The sequence below is a fragment of the Epithele typhae genome, assembly GCF_022376455.1.
Source record: "Epithele typhae strain CBS 203.58 chromosome Unknown BXZ73scaffold_14, whole genome shotgun sequence".
Taxonomy (NCBI): Eukaryota; Fungi; Basidiomycota; class Agaricomycetes; order Polyporales; family Epitheliaceae; genus Epithele; species Epithele typhae.
In genome coordinates, this window is record NW_025954205.1 from 446300 (window position 1) to 464926 (window position 18627).

The window sequence follows — 18627 nt, forward strand, 5'->3', positions numbered from 1 at the left end:
CCGGCCGGTAAGGACGAACTCGCGTGGCCGAATCGCACTTTGATCCACAGACCCGTACGTTGGTGCTTCTCTTGTGCTCTTCGTTCCCGGATCGCGCGCGCCGCAAAGTATTCGGTGCGTCCTGCAACCTGCGCTGTATGTTTTGTGAAGTGCAAGCTTCTCAGCCTCTTCCATAGTCTCGCGGAAGCATGTTTTGGCGTCGCGATCTATGTCGCGTTCGTCCCCATGCGGCGACCTTCCCGAAAGGGGGGCGCCGTTGGATATGCTCTTCGCTTCCCAACGAAGTGCCTCACCCCGATATCGCGCGGTAAGTTCGAGTCGTTCTCGTGATGTGCGCTCCTTGCGCGAACTCGATGGGGTCGGGAACTCTGCATAAGGTCTGTGCCAGCCGCCGTGGCTTTGTCGTCAGCTGTCCGCTTGCCCGTTTGCCTCGTGGAGCCGTCATTATCGGCGACGAAGCTGGAATCGCCGCGCGACGGTTGATGTCACTCGGCCTGGACGGTCCGGACTCCGACGACGTCGCTTGCACAGCCCCCGCGCCTTTGGGAGGCAAGTTTCCGACTGGTCCTTGTTCTCCCAAAGGTGTTTCCTCTCTCCCAATGGCACCTTCATTTACCGCCTCACACCGCCTCTGCAGCTCGGCGCTCAGCAGCATTCCACCAGCCTGCGGGAGTGGTGGGTCCGGTGGCGTTTGCTAGGCGAACTGATGCCATCGCTCATCCGAGGCCGCACACATAGCCGCCGCACTATGCCGGGTGTGTCGTCTCCGGGCACAACATCGGGATAAGTGCGACCTCCTTTCCTCCCGCGTCCCCCAGATCATCAATCATCCCTGCACAATGTCGCTGCTCGCTGCGATCGTGGCGAACGACCTGTCCGGCTCAGTTCGAAGCTTGTACTTGTTCGTGCTGCCGCTGTATGTCATGGCGGTGGTGTCCTCGGCCCTGTTCGGTGCGCGCGTCATCTTGTATTCGCAAAGACGTGGCAGACGCTGACGCTTCTCTAGGGTTTACGACCGCGGTGGCGCTATGGTGCATTTACACTCTCGTGTAAGGATCATCTCGTTCCGGCCAAATTTTCCTCGTTAACATGCTTTTCAGAAACCGAGGCTTCAAGGAGCGATCGATTCAGATCCTCCTTCTCACCACCTGCGCACTGTACGGATCGACACTTGGGTTCTTCGTCTGCGCGACTGTCTACGTCTTCATGGTCAACCACCTCGACTTCGCGGTCACGAACGACCTCGTCCGCTGCAACCCGTTCCAGAGCACATGCGCTAACTCGCCCAACCATTCCGACCTCTCCAGCATCGTGTACAAGATGGGGCTCGCGATGACCGCGACGCTCATGATCAATGTATGCCTCGCCCGTTCTACGTCGGCCTGGCCCTCACGTCTCCCGCCGGGATAGATCACGATCAGCGACTGCATCGTCTGGTGGCGCGCGCTCGCCGTCTGGGGGTACAACCGCATCGTGCTCGCCGTCGGCGCCGTCCTCATCGTCTCCACCTTCGGTGCGTCCCCTCGCTCCTCCGTCTCACGAGACGAGAGCCCGGCTAACGTTCGGTTCGGCCTCTTGCAGCGCTCGCGGTCACCAGCACCGCGCACTCGACCCCCGTCCTCCTGAAGGCGGGGCAGGTGGAGACGTACGTGCAGTACACGACGTTCTTCGTGGGCGACACCGCGGGGCTCGCCGCCGTCGTCCTCTCGCTGGTGACGAACGTGCTCGCGACGGCGCTGCTCTCGTATAAGGCGTGGTACGCAGGCGCGTGCGGAGGTCCAGAATGCACGCTGACGCTGCGCCCAGGGAGCACTGGCTGCTCGTGAAGGACTACATGGCGGAGATGTACTCGACGCAGAGCGCGCTCGGGGCGCTGATGCTACTGGTGGAATCCGGGGGCGCGTACTGCATCGTCTGGGTACGTCCGTCCCTTCGCGTGCCACGAACAGTGCTGACGACATGGCGCGACGACAGATGCTGATCGTCATCGTGTACGGCGCGCTGCACGCGCGCGCGACGGAGCTCACCCCCAGCGCCGTCAGCGCGATCTACATCCTGCTCTTCTTCGTGCAGTCGAGCCTCGTGCCCGTAATCGTGCGTCCTCTTCCCGCTCCCTGCGCGCGACGCGGCCTGACTCTGGTTTTGCAGGCGCTGTATCCGATGGTCTTGATCATCATCTTCGCCATCCGACGGTCGGCGGTCGACAAGGTCCGGGGGCGCGCGCTGAACACGTCGCTCACTATATGAGTCGAGGGAGCCGGGCGCGCATTATGTTGCCCACGAGTCTGTATGTGTATCCATGCTCGAAAAGTATTTTAGTCTCGCCGCGAAATAGCCACGAGCCCGTCTCGAACGCCGCGCGACAGCGTGAGTATGACGTCAATGGCAGCTGCCGCGCCACGCGTCCCGACGGCCGATGCTCGCAGCAGGTACTTACGTACACGGCCTCGTACCTCCGCTCAAGTCAAAAACAACCTCGAGTATGTACGTCCTCTCCTTCCGATCTCTTCGGCACAGTGCACCAGATGGAGTTGGGGAAGATCGTTACACTCATAAACTGCTTATGCATTGCGCGGCTCCAGATCACAGACTGCATCGTCCAATGGTCCTTGCTCCTCGCTATCCGGCACTACCACCGCGTCGTTCTTGCCATCTGAGACGTCCGTGTCCGAACCATGACCCTCGGTGCGCCCGTACTTTCTTTGATCTGTACCCTCGGAGTTCACGCTGCTCTTTGTGCCCTGATCTCGCAGCGTAAGCACCTCGTACGAGACGTCTGTCAGCTGAACCCGACGCGAGGCCGCGAGGACGTGCTGGCGCTCCGGTCGTGTTTCCTCGAGGTCCGTTGTCAATTTCACTCCTCCCGTATGTATTGAGCGACTTATTTTTAGACTGACACCCGGTGCTCCGAGGCCAGTACTCACACTACCGAGGAACGCCGCACGACCCAGTTGAAAAGTCAAGCGGCAGGGCCCGCCCGTATGTGTTCCGCCCGCATGCCATGGCGGTCACTGGTTCCGCACGAACACGGTTACAAGATGCGGCGTCGCGATTCGCCTGCCTGAGAGCGCCTGCCTCTCTGAACAGCATTGCCGTGCTGTACACGTGCCCCAGGCGTAAACTCGCACCAAGGGATAGGAAAGTTTCGGGCGCTGTCGCCGTCCGTTCGAAGCCGGGCACCGGGGGTGTCGAAGCGCGCAGGAAAGTCTCCGATGCTCAAGCGCTTGTCGCCCTCATCTGTCATGCGAACCCAAAAATCCCGCCACCGACGGAGGTCGCACACCGCATGCTGTCATTCATATAAACCAGGTATGTTGACCGTGCGCTCGCTGTTGCCTTGTGCCACTCACGACAGGTCTCAGTATGATGAGGTACGAACTTTCTGTCGCCGATGGTAAAGCTTTGGAGGATGGCCTTTTGATTTGTCTTCTAGTATCTTCTACGCTTTTTGGTGCGTACTTGCGTGTGATCTGCAGCCTTCACATCTAATGGCATCGCAGGCGCCGCGACCGTCATCACTGTGATGGCGATTTATACGCTGCTGTGAGACACACCACTTGATATCCACGACGGCTGAGCTTAACTGATGAACGTAGTCGACGCGGCTTTCAGAACCGTCCGGTCAAAATCCTTCTCGCGGCGACGTCCTTGCTGTACACCTCTACGTGCATCCACTTCGTCTGCTGGATCAGCGCACTGTTTCAAAGCAGCCACTATATTGTGCCCCGGATCAACTTCTCAGGACCGTCTCCAGACTCACAAGATGCGGGCGAATTTCCCGCATCTATGAACGCCATGTTTGTGGCCACTATTGCTTCGCTAGCCGTCAATGTGAGCGCGCTTCTTCGTCCCTTTCCCAGAGCCTGCAGTAACGCTGCGGTCACAGATGACGGTCAGCGACTCCATCGTCTGGTGGAGGGTTCTCGCCGTCTGGGACTACCAGAGGCCAGTGTGGGCCGTCGGCGCTGTCTTGGTCGTCGCTACCTTTGGTGAGCGGCTCAGGCCTCCGTGGTGACGAGTCCAGGTCGAGCTCATCGGCGGCCATTCAGTCACCGGACTCCTCTCAACCACACATAGTATCGTGACGACGTGCGGCGACATCGTTCAGCCCATCGTTATCGGGTTTATTTCCGGGACAGCCGCCGTCTTCTTGACGATGGCGACGAACCTGGCAGCCACGTCGCTCATCGCGTTCAAAGCTTGGTGAGCGCGGGCTCGCATTCTTCGACGTAGACGTCGTTCACACCCCCACTCGCCCCCAGGCAACATCGTGCGTTCGTCAGCCACCTCATCGCCGGCACGGGCGGACGTTCGCGTGCGCTCGGCGCGCTCATGCTGCTCGCCGAGTGCGGGGTCGTGTACAGCGCGCTGTGGGTGAGTGCGCTCGTCTCCTGGCAACCCCCTGTCACGACGTCGACGGCGCGTCCAGCTCTCCATCGGCGTCGTCTACGCGATCCTGCTCGCGCAGGTCTCGGCCGGGGTCGACTTTTTTTCTCCGAGCCGGTCCGCGCCGCTCTACTTCTCGACCAACGTCTTCGTCCAGTCTTGCCTCCCTCCTCTCGTGGTGCGTGCTCTCCGATTCATCGCGCGCGCCGATTGGCTGATCGCGGCGGTCGGCAGGCCATGTATCCGATGTCGATCGTGGTCCTCTTCACGATGAAGCGCTCGGTGCTCGAACAGGCCGGAGACCACGCGTCCATGAGGCTGAACAGCATCAGCTCGGAGTACGGGATAAACCCCGCGAAGAGCGAACTCAGGGCCGCAGAAACAGGGAGGATCTCAGCGACAGAGGACGCGTCGTTGCCGCAAACGCGCATCGGTTCGGTCTCGGACAAAGCGTCGTCATATTCCAATCCTTGCTAATATATGAAGCGTTTCACAAACTCGTTGCACCTCGGGCACACTGGTCGGAGTCGGCGCCTCCGTGGCCGGACGCGTGTTCTCCGAAGGCGGATGCATGAGAGCTCTTGCTGTTGTTCACGATGCTACGTGTGGAGTTGACCTTGGACAAGTCTGCACACCGATGCTCTGCGGGCATGCCGCGCCAGACAAACCATGGATCAGCACGCGTATAGGATATTCCCGCTCGTCGCGACGAGCCGAGAGTAGGGTGCCCACGGTGATAGTACTGCCAGGCTGGAAGCGGGGAGACTACGTACTCCGCGGATTTTGATGACGTCATAAAGATTATTGGGCTGGCGACGACTCACTCAGGCCGCACCTGGCGAGGTCAACGCAGGTTCTTACTTGCAACCACATACGCACCTCGTTGGAACACAGTCCTCTGGAGATGTAGAACGTCGCCCTGAAGCTGACCTAGCGTCGCTCACAACCGAAATTACTAATTTACGGCAACAGTTCTCAGCCTACAAATGTGCGGACAAGATTGCACGCACATCGCGTGGATCCTGCTCCCTCAGTGGAGTCGGAATTTTCTTCCTATAAGTTCGTTGTGTACTCCGAGAGCCTCTGCCAGACGCATATAGGGACAAACCTGACACAGTCTGATGACTAAGCCCCTCGCGATACGCGCCGACGAGCTGATACCTCATCCGCAGTGTTCGAGTCGCTCTTCCTCCACTCTCCTCACTGGCCTTCCCCATACTCGCCCGCATCCGATGGACTACAACAAGCGCGAAGTTGCGGAGCGCTACAAGTCCGCAGAGCCGATCACTGTGCCCTACGCCGCGCACCTCGTCGCGCAGAGCGGGCTCGACCGTGCGGACGGCACCACCGACCTCGTCGTGCTCGACAACGGCTGCGGCGCCGGCGTCGCCACGCACACCCTCTTCGCGCGTATCCCGCCGCCGGCGCGCTCACGGCTCCGGGTCGTGTGCGGGGACATCTCCCAGCCGATGATCGAGGCCGTCGAGGCGCGGATCGAGGTCGAGGGGTGGACGGACGTGAGCGCGTGTGTCTCTCCCTCCCCGCTCTTGCGTTTCCGTGCGGGCTCCCGACGTTGCTACGCGCGAGGGCAGAAATTGAACTTGCCGGACGAGACGTTCACGCACGTGCTCACGAACTTCGCCGCGTTCCACCTCCCTGCGCCGCGCGCGGCCCTGAGCGAGGCCCTCCACGTGCTGCGCCCCGGCGGCGTGCACGCGTTCACGGTGTGGAAGACGATCGGGTGGTACACGCTCGCGGCGCGCGCGGTCGCGCGGATCCCGGACGCGCCGGCGAGGTTCGTCGCGAACAGCATGAAGATAGCCGAGGACGGGCTGCAGTGGGCGGAGCCGGCGTTCTTCGAGGCGCGGGTGCGAGAGGCGGGGTACAAGGGCGTGGAAGTGGTGCTGAGGGGGAACGTGTGGCGGGTCGGGGGCGTGGAGGAGTGCATGGGCGTGTGCGGGAAGCTGGCGGTGGGGGCGTTCGAGGACTGGACGGAGGAGCAGCGAGAGTACGTGAGCGAGCGGTACGGCAAGGCGTTGAGGGCGGTGCTGGTGGAGGAGTTCGGAGATGGGGAGGTGGTGACCACCTGGGAGGCCTACTGTGTTACCGCGAGGAAAGAGTGAGACTTATGTCAGCCGTCCACGGAGCTCGCTCCCGAAGCTCCAACTCGGAGGCGGCCCGAGATCTAAGCGCCGACCGTCGAGAGGACCACCGCGGACAGAGTACCCTGGTTGCATCTTCTCCTTGAATCGAGACGGTCGTACTGACACTTCGTGAACGCTTAGCAAGCAATACTCCTAGAAACATGGCCAAAGTCGATGCAAGTATAAAGACAGGAGCACTTCGCCTCCTTGCCCCATCACCAATCGTCCACCTCGCCCGTACTCCTACTCTCAACCCCGCATCCTACACCCAAACCCGCACCGCCATGGACTGGAAGAACGCGCAAGTCGCCGAACGCTACAAGCCCGGCGAGGCCATGACCGGCCCCTTCGCCGCGCACCTCATCGACCTCTCCGGTCTCTCCACGGCAGACGGCTCCTCCGACCTCGTCGTGCTCGACAACGCGTGCGGCACCGGCATCGTCACGCTCCAACTCCACGAGCACGTCCCCGCCGCGGCGCGCGCGCGCATGTCCGTCGTCTCCGCCGACTTCTCCCCGCCCATGGTCGAGAGCGTCGCGGCGCGCATCACCGAGAACGGCTGGGCGGGCGCCACCGCGCAGGTCGTCGATGCGCAGGTAGGCCGACCCCTATTTACAGCACGAGCCCGAGAGCTGACCGCGCGCCCACCACAGAGCCTGAGCGCGACGCTGCCGACGGCCCACTTCACGCACGTCCTCACCAACTTCGCCGCCTGCCACCTCCCCGACCCGCGCGCCGGCCTCCGCGAGGCCTTCCGCGTCCTCCGCCCCGGGGGCACCATGGCGTTCACCGCGTGGAAGGCGGTCGGCTGGTACCCGCACACCGCGCGCGCGCTCGCGCTCATCCCCGGGGCGCCCGCGCTCCCGCCCTTCGCGGACTTCGTGGGCTCGATGGTCACCGCGACCGCGTCCGGCGAGGAGGAGAAGAGGAGGTGGGTGGACCCGGCGTTCTTCGAGGCGCGCGTGCGCGAGGCCGGGTTCGCGGAGGTGGAGACGGTGCTGAGGGAGAACGTGACGCGGACGGCGGGGGCGGCGGAGCACGCGAAGGCGTATGCGGAGATCACGAAGCGGATGCTGAGCACGGTGTGGGGGGACAGGGTGGACGAGTTCGGGGCGCAGTTTGAGGGGGCGTTGGAGCGCGCGGTGAGGGAGGAGGTCGGTGACGGGGAGGTCGTGTTGAAGTGGGAGGCGTACTGCGTGATCGCAAAGAAGGCGTAGGGCGTGTTCGGAAGGTCCACGTATACTTAAGTCGCTGTCACTTCATCTCACCGGTCCCCCACGTTCCGGAAGAACACGTCTCCTCCCGTAGTCCCGAATCCAGCCACCGAACCGTCTCGGGACAGCGCACATTTCCGCACAAAACGTCCATCCTCGTGTCCGACCGCTTTGCGCAGCGTCCCGTCCTCGAGCCTCCAGAGCCACCACTCGGGTCGCTGCTGGAGCCACGGCTCCAACCTTTCGTCTCCTATTGCCACAACTTGGCCGTCTCCCGAGAGCACCCCGATTGTGAGGACGCCACTGAAGAGGGAGGGGTAGTGGCCGCAGTCGAGGGAGGCGATCGTCGCGCCGGTGAGCGTGTCCACGACGAGGAAATACGGAGTGCCCTTCGCGCCGAGGAATAACACGCGCATCCCGTCGGAGGAGAAGGACGCATCTTGGATGGATTGAAGGTCGGCCGGGAGTCCCGCAGGTCGGATGGTCGTCACTCCGTCGGGCGAGCCCACCGCAGCGGTGAGCAGAGTGCCGTTTCTGCATATCGTGACGACGTGAGGGGGGTGTTCGAGTTCGGGACTTGAGTGCTGGCGGATGGCGGTCGCGTAGAACTGCGTGTCGGTCCCTGAGATTGCACTATCGTGGTATCCGAGGAAGTGGGATTCGCAGGAACCATCGGCGAGTGTCCAGACATAGATCGGATTGCTTTGCGTGGAGGAGGAGGACAGCGCGACATTGGAGAGGAGGTATCGTTCGTCCGCCGACAGTGCCAAAATGCCTGGACGCCGAATGTAGTCCAAGCCTTCGGGAACATGCTCGCCAGAAGTTGCCGTGTAGATAGGCGGGGGAGAGAGGGTACGGAGGTGCGTGAATGCTAGAGCGTCGTAAATGTGGATCTTCGCCGCCACATCTTGAGCGAATATCTGGCTGCCGTCACGGGACCAACACAGTCTCATAACCAGGACATCCAGATGAAGGTCGATGCGCCCAACGGGTTGAGAATGATCTGTAGGACTTGTCGAGGCAGTCTCGACCGGAAGAGGAAAGACGGTTATGTCGTGGAGCGATGCGATGGCCCAGTGCGTCTCAGTCGGACAGAAGGCGAAAGGAGATGGTGAAGCTGGGTAACTTAAGGGCGAATCTGCGAGGCAGTACCAGTGGGAGGGGTGGGATTTTCCGGTTTGACTGTCCCACACGATGCATTCGGACACCGTAGTATTGCTCGGCTCCCAGGTGGGATTCCACAAGGTGCTTGCTGCCCATCTTCCACTTGGAGAAAGCACAACTCGATCCGGCTCTCGAATATGCCCGTACTCTGAAATGCGCTCCGCCGCGCCGGCTAGTATGAGCGACACAGACAGGGATCAGCTTGCGTGCGCATTTTCTCAGAGGATGAATACGTACTCGAGTAGTCTGGGGGAGCGATATGCAACAGCCCTCTTTCTAGCAACGGCGAGAAGACAATTTCTAGCAAGGCTGTCCAGCGAGGCATCTGGTTCCGCCTTGGCCTCTGTATGACACACGTGAGGCCTGTCGATCGGAGGCCGGGGTGTTGCAATATCACCTGAGTCAACTGCTGTATGATGGTCATCTGTTCTTGCGTTAAATGAGCGCTGTCCCAGTACACTTCAAAGCTCCGGAATATCAACGTCAAGGAAAGCAGTGAATTCGGAAGTTTGAGAAAGGCTTTGTGAAGTTCGAAGCTGGTGGTATGGGTGAATTCGTGCAGAATAGATAGATGCCTCAATTTTGTGAAAAGAGGAATCTCGAAACCTAGTACGAAGGCGCAGAAGTTAGCCGACTACACGTCAACTAAGCAGAAAGGACCCGCCAGACTCCACGATGGTGTGACTGCTTAGCGTTATATCTACTAGGGACTCCTTGTTGGAAATCAACAGCGCAGTACACTCTAGCTGAGATGCAAAGCTCTTAAAACCTCGGGATCAGCTACGAGTCGGGCTCAGGCTAAAAGACGCGCACATCATCCAGATGTAGCGCTTGCAGGCCCCGTCGACCCGTGTGGGGCGTGAGGAGGGATATATTTGGGACTGGTTCCAGATAACCCAGAAAATCCGTCCGGACATCCTGCAGCGCAGAAAAGGCATTCACAAGGCGATAGAAGTGCAGAGCGTTCTTGAATTTGCAGTCCCGCAGGACGAGCTTTGTCACACAACGATATTGTCGCAAACAAGCAAGGATCGCCGGGGACGTCGGAAAAAGAGGATAGTAATGATCAGGGACCCCCCCGTAGAGCTCCCATGCGCTGATGTGGCCTAAATGGGGAAGAAGAAGTACAATGGCGACGATCGGGAGAGTTTTTGGCGGGTCGACATCCGAGCCCAGTGAAGCCTCCAGGCGGACGATCTGGACGATCGAGCGCAGAAAGGTGTCGCGCGCAAGGGTGTTGCAGATCGTGGGTAGATGCTCGCCTCTGGAGATGATGAGCCTGTGCCAAAGGCGGTAGCGGCTTCGGGGAGACCATGACTTGCACACCCGGACGCAGCGCGCGAGGGTCCCGGAGTCTTCGTGGGCCGCCACGGTGTCGATGACCGCTTCAGCAACATCGATGGGGATGCGTGGAGAGCTCATGGGGATGTTTGACTGGGCTTGGAGAGCGCGATGCCAGTTGCCGGCTGTCTGGAGAGGTGAAAACAGTGGTAGGACAGGAGAGGCTTATCAGCGCTAGCGCTTGTTGATCATCGATCAGGCCTCATCGCGTTGCACGTGTGCACTGTCACTGCTCCCTTCTCCTCCGCCCCCTGTCCCCGTAATCCTCGCAAGTATCCACCATCCTCCCCGAAGACACTGTAGTGCGGACAGCCTCTTAAGCCCTACCTTCGTAGACAATATGCCGCGTCCCACCACCCCCCTCAATAACGATGGGCTCAAAATCTCTGTGCGTCTTGACGGGCGCTCCATGCTGAAGATGCGCCCGCCCACCCTTAGCTTTGCCCCAAAACTCGGTGTGATGGGCACAACGCGGTGAGTATGAGCTTTCCCCCACCTCGCGCTTCGCACCAACACCCCGATCCAAGCTCCCCTCGTCCTTAGTGTGCTCGCGAAGATGGTCCACCCCCCGCCTGAGCAGCAGCTTGAGGGCATCACCATCCACTCCGATGGCGGCGAACGAGTACAAGCCAGACCAGTGAGTACGTGCGCGTGCCGTGGTTCCCTGCATGTCTCTGACGGCGGCGGTGGGCGGCGTAGACCATCGAACCAGGGGGCGGGGCTCACACGCATGCTCGACAAGGACCTGTAACGGAGCGACGCGGTGGACAAGGAGAGCCTGTGTGTGCTCGCGAAGCAGCGTGTGCGTGTCTCTCCCCCTCTCGTTTTCTCTCGTGCACCCGTTCAGACTGGTGGCTAGTGAGACGGCAGGTGCGGCACATCCAGCTCACGATCCACGTCCTCTCCGACGCGGGGAACATGGGTGACTGCGCGTGCCCGCCGGAATCGTCGCGCTCAAGCATTTCCGGAGGCGGAAGGTCGAAGTCGAGGGCGAGGAGGTCACCGTGGTGCGTTTTTCTCTTGCCCTTTGCTGCGTCCCCGTCTTCCTGTCCATCTGTCTCCTCGCCGTGGCCTAAGATCACACTCGCCGCGCATACACCCAGCATCCCACGTCGGAACGCGCACCTGTACCCCTGTCCATGCCCCACATGCGATCTCGCTCTTACCCTCCGTGTGCACGCCCGTCTGAGTGGTGACAATGTAGTCGAATGAAAACCTAATTATTGCTTCCTTGTTCATTCCGTGGGTTCATAAAAACGCCCTCCATGCTGACTCTTGCTTATGTTTCTCCCAGCCAGGAACTCATCATGTGAACTTTCGTGTCCTGGATGACATATTCCCTGCGATCGCGCCAACTACAAGGTGCTCGGTGCAGCTCCCCGAGAGTCTGGGCGGGCCGCACGGTGCCGTATGTTTCGAGGTGATCTCTTTCGTGCTCCATGTCATGGCTCACGCAGCCGCAGTGGATCCGTCCAAACTCGCCTCCATCGCGACTTTTGTGGATGGTCCTACGCAGCCACTGCTGATGAACGCCGCGCCGTCTTCGGTGAGTGTAGTCTCCTCGTATCACCGCTTGCTTACACGCGGCCACCACAGAGCCTGAGCGCGACGCTGCCGACAAACCACTTCACGCACGTCCTCGCCAACTTCGCCGCCTGTCACTCCCCGACCCGCGCGCCGGCCTCCGCGAGGCCTTCCGCGTCCTCCGCCCCGGGGGAACCATGGCGTTCACCGCGTGGAAGGCCGTCGGCTGGTGCCCACACACCGCGCGCGCGCTCGCGCTCATCCCAGGGGCGCCCGCGCTCCCGCCCTTCGCGGACTTCGTGGGCTCGATGGTCACCGCGACGGAGTCCGGCGAGGAGGAGAAGGGGAGGTGGACGGACCCGGCGTTCTTCGAGGCGCGCGTGCGCGAGGCCGGGTTCGCGGAGGTGGCGACGGAGCTCAGGGGGAACGTGACGCGGACGCCGGGCGCGGCGGAGCACGCGAAGGCGTATGCGGAGATCACGAAGCGGATGCTGAGCACGGTGTGGGGAGACAGGGTGGACGAATTCGGGGCGCAGTTTGAGGGGGCGTTGGAGCGCGCGGTCAGGGAGGAGGTCGGTGACGGGGAGGTCGTGTTGAAGTGGGAGGCGTATTGCGTGATCGCGAAGAAGGCGTAGATGTTCAGTGGTGATACATCCGACATGTAGCGCTCGTAAACCAACTCATACTGCGACGAGCTTGTTGACTGGAACATCATCTCGATATCTAGGGTGCGGACAATTCCTGTCGTGAAAGACACTCAGAGGACGGTTTGCTACTTATGTGGCTATGGAAACCGCGGAAACCGCCACGTCGCTCGTGAACTGGGTTGTAAGGAGTGCTATTTGTGCTGTCCTCCACGCTCATTTGGTGACCGCCGGCCCGCTCACACCCGTCTGATCTGCGCGATGACCCCCGTTGTCATCAGTACACCGGACTTCAACTTGAGTATGAACGCGTCTCTCGGTGCTGAGCCGTCTGGGGACGCGACTCTCCTGACCGATGGGAGGCTAGCAGACGTCCTGTATTGCAATTCGTGCCAGTTGCGGCCGCCTCCAGCGTGTGGGGTGAATGGACGTCGTGCGATATACCCAGCTCGGAACCCTGCCGTCTGAAACTCTCGCGGACAAGACCGTAACCCATGCTGAGAGAGCGGGGGCATCGCGGAGGCGACACGTTGACGGACGTTCCGCAATGGCCCTGACAGGACGCCGCCGCGACATCGCAGAGAAGGCAGCGCCATGCACGGTTCAAACGTTCAAGGCAAAGCTTAATGGAGCGGCCACGAAGGGCACCAACCATTCGACGAACCGGACTGTTCCCGCCCACCCTGCCGCACCAAGGCCACCCATCCGGTCCGCACAGCACAAGCGTCCGACCCCATCCGTAGCATCCTCTCGAGGCCACCGAAATAGACCTGCAAAGCGCGCTTTGTCATAAAGGACGAGAAACAGGTGATGGTCATTGGGGCTCTGACGACGTTCTTGTCGAAGCCGAGAAGAGTCGCGCGACCATACGCGCCGACAGGGGTTTCCAGAGTCTAGCAACTCTGAGAGGCGATGGGGGACGGCAGCAGCAGAAAGTGAGGGTGGAGGAGGAGAGCAAGAAAATTTCACAAGTACGCGGTTACCGATCGGCCCGATCACGTGGTATGCATCACCTGTGCGAGTCCTCGGAGATCGTGACATATTCCTCTCTGGCACCCGCGTCTTCAAGCCTCGAGGGTCGTGCAGAGGGCTCGGCGAAATGACGCGTGCCCAGCGTCGCCAGCGATGATGTCATCGGTAGCCAGCGGCCGTCGTCTCGAGCGTGCTGTCGGCGCCTACGCTAATACCCCCGCAATTGATGTCGCGGTCAGTCCGTCACGATTGCCCTCCGGAGCCTCCTCTGAGGTATGTTATTGCCTAATTCCTCCCCTAGAACATCGCGCAACTTTCATCTACAGCGTGAGGTACTCTTTGGTGACAAATACTACCAATGTTCAATTGTGGGGGATTGGCTGTCCATACGGTCTAGTGCTCGCTGTCCCCTCGCGCAAAGTCGCAGGATATGCCGGCATCGCGTCGCGGACCGCCCAAGAAGCACCGCGGTATCGCCTAAAAGCAGCGGACGGTTCTGTCAATCTGACTTCGGCCGCGCGAACGTTCTGCACCCGGCGACCTTGACCTCCGCGGTTCAGACGTTCAACGGTCTGCACGGTCTCCCCTCTCCCTCCATCTCACCCTCATTTTGCACCGCTGCAGACCTCACAGGGCCCTCCCCGCGACGCGTACTCGACATGGTCACCTGCACATTCACTCTCGACGCCAGCGATCCCGCTCTCCTCGCCAGTATCGGACGCGCCTATGACGGATACTTGCCGAGGTCGACCGTTTCTTCCGTGCTGTTCGGTAAGTTCTCCAGTGCTTCCCAGCCCGAACCACGTACAAGACTTGCCCCCAGGTATCTGCACGACGCTGGCCTTCATGACGTTTTGGGTGCTCTTGTACGTACACTGGAACCATGAAGGCCGCTGAGTACTCACCAGACGCTTTCCCAGTCGTCGCGGCCTGGGTCTCCGCTCAACCCGGCTTCTTTTCGCCGCCGCTGCCGTTCTCTACGCGTCGACAACGGTCTTCTTCGTCTGCGCCACGCTGAGGATGCGCGCGGCCATGCGCCTAGCGACGGTCGACTCTGCGTTGCAGCAATGCACCATCGACGTGGGGTCTGTCGCATACCCGACCCAGCTTGCGCGCGAGGAGAGGGACTTCGACGCGCCGATGACGGCCATGCTCGTCATCAACGTACGTGCCCCCCTCCGTTCTCGCGCTGCGTTTCTCAAGCTCGTTCCAGTCTGTCATCAACGACGGCATCGTCCTCTGGCGCGCGTTCACGATCTGGTCGTTCGACAGACGTTTGTACGCCGCGGGCAGTACGTTGCTGGCCGTGTCCTTCGGTGAGCCCCGCTTCTTCTCGTCCCCGTCCTCACACGAACTGACCTACGCCATGCAGTCGCGGGGGTCGTCTCGACCGTGGACACCGCGCGCCGGACGGCCTTTCCCGGGTCGGACGCGCCGGACGCACCTATCCTTCTCGGGGACGTGGCAGGCATAGTCTTCTTCCTCGCCTCGCGCGCCGTGAACTTGCTCGCGATGGCGGCGGTGTGCAGAAAGGCATGGTAGGTGTGCTCAACGCCGCTTCCCGCACGCTCGGTGCTGACCGGTCTGCCAGGCGTCACTGGAAGACCGTGCGGAGCTGCCTGACGGATATGTACACGGGCTCTCGGGCGCTCCGATCGCTGACGCTGCTCGTGGAGTCCGGGATCGCCTACTGTTTCCTCTGGGTGCGTCGCCGTCTGGTGAACCATGTCCCGGCGCTCACTTGGGATCATCTTTACTGCAGGTTCTCATCGTCGTCTACTACGGCATCTCCTTGACGGTCGGCGCTGATTCCTCCGTGAAGACCGCCACGTACGCCCACGGCGTCAGCTGGATCGTCGACAACTGCCTGGTGTACTTGATCGTGCGTACCTTCTCCGCGCGCTCCGACGTTGAAGTCGCGCTGACGACCGCGTCCCGCCGCTCGCCAGGCGATCTACCCGTTCGGGCTGATCACGGTCTTCGCGCTGAAGGGCTCCGTCCTGGAGCACGTCACCGCGCTCACCACGAACGCCTTCAAGAGCGACGCGCCCGGGACAGGGACGGAGTCGGCGGAAACGGGCTCTGTCGCCTTTCCGTCGCCGAAAGCGGAGAAGATCGTGCTCTCGTACGCGGACGGCAGCCAGCGGACGGCCAGGGAGTACGGCGCTCTGTGATGTCTTTACCCGGGTCTCTGCAGTGTTTCGGGGGGTGATGGACGTCGTGTTGAACGACGAAGCGTCGCTGAGGGCGCGTGCTTCTTCTGTCGTCCCGCCGTTGGAACGACCCTCAACAGGCTGGGTGCCGTGACCCCGCCTGCCCCTTCTACTGCGCGCCAGCGTAAATGCTTCACCTTGGCCTGTCGCTGCCATAAGTACGCGTCTCATCAGACCGACGGGTTAGCGCCGCTCGCGCTTGTAGTGGCACTCGTCATCGCGCCTCCTTCCGACTTTGGGGCCGACTTCGCACATCACAAGCTTGACGATATTTCACGCGAGTTCATCCAATTATTATGCGCTTTGTGTGCACTACGCTGGCGGGCCAGTGGGAAATGACGTCATACAGATCACAAGCGCCTCTTCCCGGGTTCCTCGGGTACAGACGAAACCTCTGCACGGACACTCGACAACCAGGATGGTGCGCCTATGCCACGCCGTACTCAGCCCTCAGACACACGCCTGCGGTGTCGCTCCGGACTGACGGGTTGTTCCAGAAAGAACCCAACTCCACTCGTAAATACTTCACTGAGGCATTGCTGGACGGCGGCGAGAACGGGAGGACGTTCACAATGAGACCCACCAACACAACCGAGACAAACCCGACGACGCACCCCGAAACCTAGGCCCTAGATGCGGCAAGGAGCAGCTAGCACCTGCATGACACCCACCCGCAGAGTCAGTGCGCGGGATATAAATGTTTGACCAAAAAAGAGCGTCTCTATTCCGGGAACCGGTCCAGGACCCTGTGCAGCTGGCTCAACAGTGAAGATCCGGCCATGCTTACCTTTGTCTGTCCTCAACCAATCCTTCGCATTTATGCCTGTCATCTTTTAAGCGCATATCCGCCGAGTACCTCGAAGGCCATGGAGCAGCCGACACCGAGTCGCCAGCTTCTCGGGCGTCAGTACAGGGACCTCAACTCATACCTCCGCCGTTCCCAGACGCCCCTCACATCCTCGAACGGTCTCGACGAGTAAGCCAACTATAATGCACAAAGATACACAGATACACACGTCGCACTCGACTACACAGCGTGCCTCTCGTACTCCCCGACGCAGCTGCTCGACGACGCCGCGTGCCGCTCCTGGCGTATCACGAGCACCTTCTGCCCGGTCTCCCCCAGCGGTATCGAGTCCCCGACGGCGGTGCTCTGTCGGCTGTGCGCTCTGAGCACCGCTGACCCCCCATGGCTGCCGAAGGTCTGGATCGCGACCTCGTCCAGAGGCGAGCGCCGGAAGGCGATGACGATGATGATCGCCATCGGGTACATCGCCTGCGTTGGTGTGCGGGGCGTCAGCGAAGGTACGCGGGGGCGCTCGGGAGACGTGCGTACGATGATGGGTATCAGGAAGGAGGGGACGTAGGGCACCACGCGGAAGATGACGGACATGCCGAAGGACGACGTCGTGCTGGAGAACGCCGGGGAGTTCATCACGCCGTACGCGAAGGTCACGAATATCTGCGTGCTTGAGTCAGGAACGGATGAAGGGGGATCTCGCGGATCTTCCGCACGTACCCAGATGGTGCAGTACATGACCCCGGACTCGATGACGAGCATGAGGCTCCCGAGCGCGTGGCTGTTGAAGTACGCCCGGGCGAGGTAGCTCTGGACAAATTTCCAATGCTGCCTGTTGTCCGTGCATGTCAGCACAGTGAGAACGAGAAGTATTGAGCGATGCGTACCAGGTCTTGTACGAGATGAGCGCGGTGGCGAGGACGTTCGAAACGAGCGAAAGAATGATGCAAGCGAACCCGGCCTTGTCACCGAAGAAGAACGTCGTGCTTTGGTAGTTGCCGATTTGGTACATCGCCGAGTTCGGAGTGGTGTGCGTCGCGATGAGACCAAAGACTGACGAAGCGTCACTTCAACTGTCGCTACGTTGTCTGTTGAGCAGGACGTACCGACACAGACGAGTAGGACAACCGCCCCGAAGGCGAGGATGATCTTGTTGTACCTCCATACGAGCAGCGCTCGCCACCAGACGATGAGGTCGCCGACAAGCATCTACGTCTTTGCTTCAGCACATGAAAATGGCATGAGAAAAAGCGGGGGAACGTACGTTGATCATGAACGTGATCGTGATCCCCAGATGGAGTGCGTCTTCCGTGTTCTTCAGAGCGTTCGGGTAGTCGCTCGGGTCACAGTGAACGTTGCAGGAATACTCGAAGCTCGCATACGCGAAGCTGTAACGAGTCCCGACGAACAGCAGCGCCGTCGAGAATGCGAAGAAGAGGCTTGTCGAGACGTAGAGCACGACTGACGAGGCGAAAAGCACCTTGGGCATCCGGCCGTCTAATCCCTTGCGTCTGCGCAACGACCGCGCGGCATCAGCTGCGAAGAAGGGAGTACGGGAACCGAACACGAAGAAGTGTGGCTTACAGAATGGCGTAAGCGGTGGCGACTTCCAGGGCCGTCGTAGTCCCTGATGGCAGAGGTTATCGGCTGCAGCGCAGAGCGCAAATTCTGCTGTCACTCACCGAATAGCGCGGACGATATGACCGAGTTCACAAGCAACGGGTATACTCTCAGATACGTGTCGTGCAACCAGTACTGAGCATCCAAGCTCGGCATCCCGGACGACATTGCGAATATCCGGCTCTGCCGCGTGAATGAAACAAACGAGCGGAGGGGGAGAAGAGGGATGCCAGGGTCGGCGTCGGCAGCCTTTTTGAAGTGCCGACGCTCAGGGACGGCTGTGCCGTTGCTTTCCAGTGGCAGATGTTCCGGGCGCTGAAAGTCAAAGTGTCCATCAGGGGGGCGGCTTTGGGCGGAGTAGAACCATGCGGAGGTGAAATAGACTTACGTGTGACCGTTACGTTACGGGAGTTGCGTTGATAGACATATGGCTTCGTTTGAAGATACCGAAGAGATATCTAGATGGAAATCATAGCACGACGTAATGCAGCGAGCATCCGGGTAGAGCGCGGGCCATCGCTCCAAACTCCGCGCCTTCGACATTGGCAGTGTGATCATACCTGATGATGGCCCCTCTCCGCTTAAGAGAGAAGCTGATGCTCACGT

The 18627-nt window shown here is 60.7% G+C and overlaps 7 protein-coding genes across 7 annotated transcripts; 5 read left to right on the plus strand and 2 right to left on the minus strand.

Annotated features, from left to right (window-relative positions):
- Positions 1 to 839: 839 nt before the first annotated feature.
- Positions 840 to 4863, plus strand: BXZ73DRAFT_99932 (uncharacterized protein; the record flags this gene model as incomplete). Its single annotated transcript, XM_048028173.1, has 18 exons — positions 840 to 951; positions 1007 to 1049; positions 1101 to 1356; positions 1411 to 1513; positions 1582 to 1756; positions 1807 to 1918; positions 1975 to 2094; positions 2149 to 2208; positions 2754 to 2840; positions 2892 to 2979; positions 3434 to 3451; positions 3501 to 3543; positions 3597 to 3831; positions 3887 to 3989; positions 4050 to 4203; positions 4263 to 4374; positions 4430 to 4564; positions 4621 to 4863. The coding sequence occupies 18 exons, from the start codon at positions 840 to 842 to the stop codon at positions 4861 to 4863; spliced, it is 2199 nt and encodes a 732-aa protein (XP_047879503.1).
- Positions 4864 to 5507: 644 nt separating this feature from the next.
- On the plus strand, positions 5508 to 6509 carry BXZ73DRAFT_44394 (S-adenosyl-L-methionine-dependent methyltransferase; the record flags this gene model as incomplete). The annotated part of the gene is made up of 1 exon (XM_048019333.1): positions 5508 to 6509. One exon carries the CDS (start codon positions 5508 to 5510, stop codon positions 6507 to 6509), a length of 1002 nt encoding a protein of 333 aa, XP_047879504.1.
- Positions 6510 to 6814: 305 nt separating this feature from the next.
- On the plus strand, positions 6815 to 7747 carry BXZ73DRAFT_44481 (S-adenosyl-L-methionine-dependent methyltransferase; the record flags this gene model as incomplete). The annotated part of the gene is made up of 2 exons (XM_048019346.1): positions 6815 to 7126; positions 7184 to 7747. 2 exons carry the CDS (start codon positions 6815 to 6817, stop codon positions 7745 to 7747), a joined length of 876 nt encoding a protein of 291 aa, XP_047879505.1.
- Positions 7748 to 7794: 47 nt separating this feature from the next.
- BXZ73DRAFT_99934 (uncharacterized protein) lies at positions 7795 to 10330 on the minus strand (the record flags this gene model as incomplete). Its single annotated transcript, XM_048028174.1, has 4 exons — positions 7795 to 9080; positions 9146 to 9251; positions 9306 to 9332; positions 10037 to 10330. The coding sequence occupies 4 exons, from the start codon at positions 10328 to 10330 to the stop codon at positions 7795 to 7797; spliced, it is 1713 nt and encodes a 570-aa protein (XP_047879506.1).
- A 1363-nt stretch (positions 10331 to 11693) lies between these two features.
- On the plus strand, positions 11694 to 12408 carry BXZ73DRAFT_76371 (uncharacterized protein; the record flags this gene model as incomplete). Its single annotated transcript, XM_048022410.1, has 2 exons — positions 11694 to 11795; positions 11848 to 12408. The coding sequence occupies 2 exons, from the start codon at positions 11694 to 11696 to the stop codon at positions 12406 to 12408; spliced, it is 663 nt and encodes a 220-aa protein (XP_047879507.1).
- A 1640-nt stretch (positions 12409 to 14048) lies between these two features.
- On the plus strand, positions 14049 to 15563 carry BXZ73DRAFT_99936 (uncharacterized protein; the record flags this gene model as incomplete). Its single annotated transcript, XM_048028175.1, has 8 exons — positions 14049 to 14160; positions 14213 to 14255; positions 14310 to 14553; positions 14603 to 14705; positions 14762 to 14927; positions 14981 to 15092; positions 15152 to 15271; positions 15339 to 15563. The coding sequence occupies 8 exons, from the start codon at positions 14049 to 14051 to the stop codon at positions 15561 to 15563; spliced, it is 1125 nt and encodes a 374-aa protein (XP_047879508.1).
- A 1066-nt stretch (positions 15564 to 16629) lies between these two features.
- BXZ73DRAFT_99937 (uncharacterized protein) lies at positions 16630 to 18189 on the minus strand (the record flags this gene model as incomplete). The annotated part of the gene is made up of 8 exons (XM_048028176.1): positions 16630 to 16878; positions 16939 to 17064; positions 17122 to 17233; positions 17289 to 17454; positions 17508 to 17610; positions 17666 to 17912; positions 17986 to 18028; positions 18084 to 18189. The coding sequence occupies 8 exons, from the start codon at positions 18187 to 18189 to the stop codon at positions 16630 to 16632; spliced, it is 1152 nt and encodes a 383-aa protein (XP_047879509.1).
- Positions 18190 to 18627: the final 438 nt, after the last annotated feature.